At 36.4% G+C, this 9,293-nt stretch overlaps 1 protein-coding gene across 1 annotated transcript in view; it reads left to right on the top strand.

Moving 5' to 3' along the window:
• The first annotated feature begins 4,970 nt into the window (after positions 1-4,970).
• Positions 4,971-9,293, top strand: part of LOC129945700 (uncharacterized) — an 8,625-nt gene continuing 4,302 nt past the window's right edge. The window contains exons 1-2 of the mRNA XM_056055562.1: positions 4,971-5,676; positions 6,006-6,163. Coding sequence (XP_055911537.1) covers positions 4,971-5,676; positions 6,006-6,163 — 864 coding nt within the window. The remainder of the gene's footprint in view (positions 5,677-6,005; positions 6,164-9,293) is intronic.

The raw sequence follows: 9,293 nt of genomic DNA, 5'->3' as shown, positions 1-9,293 counted from the left end.
TTCTTCCGACCATATCTTACAGATAAGTTGGTGCATGCTCCTAACGAAATTATCTCCATAACAACTTTGAAGAGCTCAACATTCATGCAATCTGTACAGGGGCTTCCAGATTTCTATACCTACCAGATCTTTTTGGGAGGACAGGACATTCTTGGAGGATGAGTCAATCCATTTTTACACAGATGGCTCAAAAACCAAAGAACGGGTGGGTGGAGGTGTGTATTCTGAAGGACTGAAATTAAGTCTCTCATTCCGCCTTCCCAATCATTGTAGCGTGTTCCAGGCGGAACTTTTGGCGATTAAAGAAGTCTTGTACTGGCTAAAAGAAAACGTGATATCAACATCTGATACCCGTATTTTCTCAGATAGTGAGACCGCTATCTCTGGACTCTGTATCTACAAACTCTATAACAGTCCATAACTGTCGATCATCTCTAATGGAGATGGTGCAACAGTTTAATATTCACCTTTGCTGGGTGCCGGGCCATAGAGATATTCCAGGTAACTGTAAGGCAGATGAACTCGCCAGGAACGGTACAGTACAGCCCATCCTACCACGTTTGGCAAGTACTGGCATACCAATCGCTACTTGTAAACAGTTGCTAATGCAAGACGCTGCGAGGAGGGCAGGCACCAGGTGGAACAACATCTCCACGTGTCAAGCCACAAAAAACATCTGGCCAACACTGGATATAAAACGTTCAAGGTGCTGGCTCTCTCTAAGCAGATCGCACATAAGCTCGATAAAAGGTTTCATAACCGGACACTGTCTAATAGGAAAGCACGCCACAAGACTAGGCGCATTCTCAAATGACTTTTGCAGAAGCTGTATGGACGATGAAGAGGAAGAAACGGTTCTTCATCTTCTCTGCACATGCCCTGCTCTAGCTCGAAAACCTAAGAATTACCTAGGAGATTTCTTCTTTAACGATCTAAACGATCTAAATCATATCGGTATAATCAGCCTCTCACGTTTCGTAAGAGACTCAAACTGGTTCCATTGAGCTTAGGAGGAAACCAAAAGATTCATGTGGTATCACAACGGGCCATCAAACTGGTCTAAGTGTGTCCGTTTCCATCTTGGACAGCCACTATAACCTAACCTAACCTATACAGGGTCTTTGTTTGACTTCAGCTTAGATATGGCAATCTTTACTTCGTCTAAGTGGGGAAGACGGGATTGTTGGCTTTCGCCGTCTTTGTTGAATAGATTATCCAGCCTCACAGCGGAATTCGGTTCGTCGTCGTCGTTGTACAGTCTGCAGAAGCTGTTCTTCCATATCCTCTGCATTGACTGCGGTTCCACTATGATGTTTCCACTTTCGTCTTTGAAGCCTTCGGCTCGAGGTTTAAGTACTTGTGAATTTCGTTTCACCTGCTTATAAAATTTTGGAACTTCGTTCCTGCTTTTGGACCTCTCAGCATCTTTGACCGCACGCTTCTCATGCCCTCTCTTTTTTCTTTTGAGAAGTCGGTGTTCCTTTCGCCTCTTCTGCTCATATAACTCATAAGCTGCTCTCATCCTTCTATGCAGCGAAAATTTGCATGCCTTTTATTTGGCTGCATTTGTCTGACGACATTCCTCATCAAACTAGGGGTTCATTGTTGGTGGCTGCTTTAAAACCAGCCCATCTAAGGCGGTTTCTCTGATTGCATCTTGGCAATATTGCCACTGGTTCTCGATACATTGTGTTGGCGGCAGAGGACTTCGAAAGAGGTAACTTGTAAATCGGTCGTAGAAGGATTTGACAATTTTGCACTTTGTAGCCGTTGAGTCAATGTTAGCTCCTCGGAACGTTCGGACATCCATGATGCTGGAAGGTTGTCTAGCCTCGATAGCAATTTTGCAATCTGAGTGATGGTAGATTGATCTGGAGAAATCCAAGTTCTTTTGTATATGTTGAGGTGTTGAAAACGCGGACTGGCTACTAAGTACGGAAAGACGTTTTCTCCAAATTGTATAACCGCAATAACAAAGCCAATTCCCCTGAATTCCTGAAACTGAATGCCAACAAAGGTGCTGTAGCTAACGAGAGGTGCTTTACAGAGCAATGTCTATTTCGGGCACCCTGTCAAACTTCTCCATTGGGACAGGATGACGATGGAGAATACAAGCTGCTCTATTAAGATCGAAGAAGATTTCACCGATGCTTTTGATTTCAAAACAAGTTTTATCCAAGACGATGCTCTTTGTTCTGACTTCTTTAACATCGTTCATGAAAGAATTGCGCAAAACTCAATCGTTACCATTAGAGGCACAGTTTTCCAAAGGTCCATGCAATTACTCGCATACGCCGATGACATTGACAAAGTTGGAAGATAAAAGAGTAAAGTCAGTAGAGCGTTTTTGAGCATTGCGGTGGAAGTGGCAAAGATGGGTTTAGTCTTCAATGAGGGCAAGACTGTCGTATATATTTTCATCAAAATGGAACATTGAACGAAGATGAGAGCGTCTAAGTATGCTTCGAGAGAAAAATCCTTCAGGTAATTTTTGGTCCCGTCTGAATTGATAGAAAATTAAGGAAAAGATACAACGACGAACTCTACGAACCGACATGTAGAGAAAATATACAAGAATGCTCCAGCCCGGAAGGTCTTTGAAACCAGTCCTGAGGGAAGGAGCAGTAGAGAAAGATAGTGACGTAGATGTCACACGCAGGTGGGAGAGGACCTTAGCAAATTTGGTGTGCGAAACTGGCAGATAGCTATAGGGAACCAACCTGACTGGAGACGCATGTTTTTTGAAGCTCAGATCTACCTTGGACTGTAGCACCACCACCAATTTTTGAGAGACCATTAGATCCACAAAAACTTAATGTTTTGCGTGATTTATGGGTTGGTGGAATATTGGTGATTGCTATAGAGCCATGACCAATCTAAGATTTATGTGCAGGAGCTGTGGTTTCAACAAGTCGGCGGAATCTATCTCAATACTAGTACCAATTCTAAAATGGAAAATATGAATTTACAAAAAAAATTAATTAATGTTGAGCCTGGAAGGAACGTATTCTACGAACAGATCGGTCCAGCAAAAAAGTCTTGACCCCTACTCGCAATCCAAACCAAATCAGCAAGAATTATAAAGTTTAACCCTTCCTAATTATTTTAATTTGTTCCACAAACAAAAAAGAAAAAGCATAATTTCATGAAACAATTTCAAAGTACCTTCCATTGCAATACCAAATGAAGGTAGGTTTAAGGTAAAGTACCTTACCTTATGTTACCATCAGTAGCTACATAAGTTCACTGAACAATTAAACTTGTTTTTGTGGGAAAATAAACAACTGGGGTTCAACTTAATGTACATAATTACACGATTAATCGCAATTACAATTACACAGATATAATAGATATGCATTTTTATTGTACTACAGATGTATGAAGGGATTATGTGCTATATGCAATATGCAAGTCCATTGTAATTTTTCATGTAGTTCTACAAATTGTGGCTTAAGCTTTTAAACGATATCCTTATCTAGGAATCAGAAAAAGGAAGTCAATGTGTTTTATACGCAGTGGCTTTTTTGACCTACATATGTAAATTTACAGAACAATAAGCGGTACATGCTATAACTTGCTTGTAGATACATTATGTTTATATGAGAATTTATTTTTCAGTTGGTTGCGTATCAAATATATACAACTACAAATATGTTGTCTTGCTTTGCGTAACTTCTGTTGGAATGTCGAGTAATACAATTGTTCCTTTGAACCTTAAACCATCATGTTAACTAGAAGATACAAATTTGAACTTTTTGCCACATTCTTAATAAGGTTATGCTGTTCTAAAAAATAAACAATTTGACAGATGACAGAAATGGCAAAATGGAAATCTAACATTTACAGTAACAGAACAGAAGAAGCTGACAAGCAGTAAGAGTTCCTATATGAAGTAGGATTCAAACTATTTTACTATAGCTGAAAGAGTGTATACATTTTATTGCTAAGGAGTTCAAAAAAGTTTGAAAATTAAGAAAAGAATCAACAGACTTAGAATGTTCATTCATGACCGAGAAAAATATAAAACGATCGAATCCGTTGCTAACCATTGGGTTTTGAAAATGCGGTTGATTTGCTGCAAATAAATAATGGAATCAGCGTTTCTCAAAAGAAAGATCCTTTTGAATTAACTCCCCATATCTCTTGGTTTGAATGTTAAATGAAACGTCCACGCACAAATTATATGAAATCGGACACCTTGATGGGGTAAAGCATCACTTCTTTGTTATTGTAAGTCCATCCAGCTAGTGTGTGAAGAAATGGAGTTAATACCGCGAAACCAAATTGTGTTCAAGAGAAATCGCTCAGCAGTTCACGAAGTTACAAAACTCATTTTAGATATAAACTGGAATCTGAACGTAAGGAGATGTACAGCTGCTTGCTTAGTAGATAGCGAAAAAGCCTTCGGCCAAACAGTATCAACGGCATTTTATTTAAACTCATACAGTACGAATTTTCACCCCATCTTGTTAAAGTATTGGTGAAATATAAGAAATTTGTTGTAACCGATAAACAAAACACAACAACCAAGGTTTTGCCACCAATGGTTTGGCACAGGGCTCTCTTTCGGCACCTCGACTTCACTTGTTTAGTTTATATGTGTTGTATATTCCAATACAATACCCTTAAGGTATTAATGTACTTTATATACATATGTTGGTTTATATACTTTAACATACCTACAACATACCAAATTATAGAAAACTGTTATAACATTAAAATCAGAAGATGTCATTCGATTGTTAACCACGATAGAATTAAGAACAAGGTTAAGTTAAGATTACTATGAATAAAATATTAAAAAGTAATTAGAAGTGTCGGTCTATTCATTCAATAATTAAAAGTAAAGGTACAACAAACTGGCGACGAGGAAAAACATTTAGCAAAAAAAAAAAAAAATAACTTTAAAATACGTGTGCATTGCTGAAAAAAAAAAAAAATAATAAAACAAACAAAAGTACAGTCACACAATGTCTCATAGTCAAATTATGGGTAAATTGGAAGAGTTCGAGCCTGGTGAGGATTTTGAAACGTACAAAGAACGTCTTCAAATTTATTTTCAAATTAATGGAATTGATGATTCTAAAAAAGCTTTGATTTTGTTAAGTTTGATCGGTAAAAATACTTATAAAATACTCAAATCACTCGTCCAACCCAAAAGTCCATCGGAGTGCAACTACAATGATTTAATTAAAGCATTACAAAAATATTTTTCACCGCGATTAAATATTCGTGCTGAGCGCTATAAGTTCAAAAAAATCATCCAAGAAGAAGGGCAAAGTATCCAGGAGTTTATTATCCGTCTGAAAGAAGTCGCACAAACATGTGATTTTGGTGATTTTGCTAAAGAAATTAATACCAATACCACAAAGTGCTTCGAAAAAATGCAGGAACATAAGCCACTTCAATTCAAGTCGTTTGCCTTGGATGATGCACTTACGGATCAATTTATAGCAGGTGTAAGAAACGAAGAGATTCAACGCGCCTTGTTAAATGACTCTTCACTAAATTTTGAAAAATGCTGTAATGTCGCCTTAACAATGGAAATGTCCACAAAAGAGTCCAAGTCAATACATCCAGTAGTCTCAACACAGTTTGCTATCAAAACGTCATCATCAAGTCCACAGATTAAAAATAGTTCTGAAAGTCATAAGTCAAAGCATAGTTCTATCAGTGGTAAATTTGGAAAATGTCAACGATGTGGTCGTCATCATAACTTCAAAACTTGTCCAGCAAAAAATTGGAAGTGCTATAATTGCAATCGAATCGGACACACATCTGTAGTCTGCAATCAGTCAAAGTCTCACACATCAGTAAAAGTGATCAAGTCAATCGCGAAAGTCGAGTCCACATGTGTCATAAAAAACATTATCGTCGAAGATCAGCCTCTGCCATGGAGCTAGATACAGGAGCTTGTCATAGTCTAATTAGTTTTACTGAATATAAGTCAAAATTTTCTTATCTTAAATTGCAACCAGAAATTAATACTCTTATAACTTTTACAGGTCAAAAACTTGATGTTCAAGGTAAAATCAGTGTTCGCGTGGAGTTTCAAGGACAAACTTATAATCTGGAATTAATAGTTGTTGAAAGTTCAAATTATTTCCTTCCATTAATGGGTCGAACGTGGCTACAAGTTTTAACACCACATTGGAGAGAAAAGGTTATTTGGAGATTGTCGAAGTTCGGTTAATAAAATCGAGGTAAATTTTGTTGATTTAATCAAAAATAACTTTCCGAATGTACTTACGTTCAAGCCAATGAAACCATTAAGGATTTCGAAATAATATAGTTCTTAAAGAGAACACTACACCCATTTTCACAAAGCCTATTCAGTGCCCTTAAGAATCAAGGGATAAAGTAGAAACAAGAACTAAACCGCTTAGTAAAGAACGGTACCTTGATTCCGGTCAAGTCAAGTTCGTGGGCAAGTCCAATAGTCTGCGTCCCGAAATCGAATGGAGATATAAGAATTTGTATGGATTGTCGAGTGACAATAAATAAATTCATTGAATCTTATCATCATCCATTGCCTTTAACCGAGGAAATATTTGCAAGTTTTGCTAATTGCAACGTTTTTTTGCGTTATTGATATGTCAGGTGCCTATAACCAGTTGCGTATCGCTCTGCCCGAGTCGACAATTGTTAACAATTAATACGCACATAGGTCTTCTACAATATACAGTGCTGCCGTTTGGTGTTTCCATGGCACCATCTGCATTCCAAAGTACAATGGATGAGATTTTAAAAAATTTGAAAAGCACACGCTGCTTTGTCGATGATATTGTAGTCGGGGGTAAGGATTGAAAGTGATTGCAAGCTAAACTGCATCAATGTATTAAAGAGACTTAGCGAATATAACGTCAAAATTAATTTAAATAAGTGTCGATTTCTTGAGAAAAGTGTACCATATTTGGAACAACATATTGTCAAACGGAAAAGTGTTTCCGAACCGCGAAAAAGTTCGAGCAATAGTAGATGCTCCGGCACCAACCAAATTGCAACAACTTACAATCCTATTTAGGATTACTAAATTATTATAATAGGTTCTTACCAAACCTATCATCATATTTAAAAGATTTTTATTCTCTTTTAAAGAAAAATACTGATTTTGTGTGGTCTAAGAATTGTCAAACAGCGTTTGAGACCAGTAAAGCTCTTATCACAGAGCACAATGTCTTAGAATTGTTCGATCCAAGTAAACCTGTCATAGTCGCGACCGATGCTAGCCCATATGGTGTGGGTGCGGTGCTGTCTCACCTTATTGACGGTGTCGAAAAACCTGTTTTGTTTGCATCAAGCTCGCTCTCCCCATCGGAAAAAAATTATTCACAGCTTCATCGTGAAGCTCTAGCTATAATTTTTGCAGTCAAAAAATTCCACAAATACATTTTTGGTAAACCTTTTAAAATATGCACTGACCATCAAGCACTTAAAGAGATTTTTAGTCCACGTAAAGGAACAGCGGGGGTTGCTGCAGCACGTTTGCAAAGGTGGGCTGTAATTTTGTCTATGTATGACTACGATATTGAATATCGTAAAAGCTCCAAATGCAACATGCTGATGCTCTATCCCGCTTACCTCTTACAGATTCCACGAATGTTGATTCGGTAGGTTTGATTAATTCAGTAAACTTAGAGTCATCAAATGATTCGGTCATTGACACTGAGGTTGTGCAGAGGGAAACTGCTCGAGATGAAGTTTTGTCCATTAGTTTATAACTATGTCAAGAGAAATAAATGGCCAAATAAAATGTCAAGTCAAATAAAATTTTATTTTAGAGTAGAAATAGTTTGGCTGCAGAAAACAATAAGTTGTTTTATGGAGACAGGTAAGTCATTCCATCAAAGCTGAGGGGGGGTACCCTAAGCTTACTACACAGTATGAACCATCTAGGAATCGTTAAAATGAAGTGTATGGCAAGGTCGTATGTCTGGTGGCCTTGTATTGAACGAAATATAGAACATTTTATAAAACAGTGTCATATTTGTCAATCAACAATGAACATTCCTAAGGAAAAGGTCAATTCAAGGTGGTACTCATGTGAATATCCATTTCAACGTATGGATTTTTTCTATTTTGCTAAATTTCAATTTTTAATCCTAGTTGATGCATTTAGCAAATATCCAGATGTTATTCCTCTTCGCAGCAACACTGCGGAAAAATTTATAACAATATTAGAAAATTTTTTTGCGACCTTTGGTCTCCCAGGGGAAATTGTCACAGATAATGGTCCTCCATTTGGGTCATTTAAGTTTGTCAGTTTTTGTAAGAAATATGGTATTAAAGTAAGTAAGTCCCCACCGTATCATCCGCAAAGTAATGGCTTGGCTGAGCGTTATGTACAAACGGTAAAGAAGTTTTAAAGAAAAATTTTTTGAAAAATAAAAACATGGACATGCCAACAAGTCGTCTCCAAATTTCTCTTTAACCAACGTAATACACCGATAAATAAGAGTCTACAAACTCCATCGGATCTGATTTTTCTCCTTCAAACCTAAAATCGTATTAGATAACCTAAATAATAAAAATCAGAATACTAACAATTTTTCACAGACTGTACAAACAGAACAAACTAATAACTTTATAAAACCAAAAAATGGTTTAAATGCAATTAATTCCTTTAAAAATATTAAGTTCCGGGAGGGAGAAAAGATATTATTTAAAACGGATTTTAGAAACGATTACGTAAATTGGATTCCAGGGCATATTCTTAAAAGAATTAAGTGCATTAACGTGTTTGATTAAAATTCAGAGTAAAGTTCGCATTGTTCATTTTAATCAAATCAAAAATATAATAATAAGACAAATAATACAGATATTTTTAATCCATATCGTTATATTGTAAATGAAACATCTGGTTTAAGTCAAGACACACGATCCTCTCCAAGTTTAAATAAATCGTCTTCATCATTAAAAAACAAACGTGAAATGCAAAGCTCAAAACGAATTATAAATAAGTACGCTAAAATGAATGTCAGTAAAAGCTTGTTTAATGATAAGGCTCGTAGATCAAAGCGAATTAAGAAAATGAAAAAAGTAAATTATCGAGATAAATGACGAAGTATTTAAAGTGGGGAAGATTGTTGTATATTCCAATACAATACCCTTAAGGTATTAATGTACTTTATATACATATGTTGGTTTATATACTTTAACATACCTACAACATACCAAATTTATAGAAAACTGTTATAAACATTAAAATCAGAAGATGTCATTCGATTGTTAACCACGATAGAATTAAGAACAAGGTTAAGTTAAGATTACTATGAATAAAATATTAAAAAGTA

The sequence above is a fragment of the Eupeodes corollae genome, chromosome 1, assembly GCF_945859685.1.
Source record: "Eupeodes corollae chromosome 1, idEupCoro1.1, whole genome shotgun sequence".
Lineage (NCBI taxonomy): Eukaryota > Metazoa > Arthropoda > Insecta > Diptera > Syrphidae > Eupeodes > Eupeodes corollae.
The sequence above is the reverse complement of the archived record's forward strand: the minus strand, read 5'-3'. Positions and strand labels throughout refer to the sequence as shown.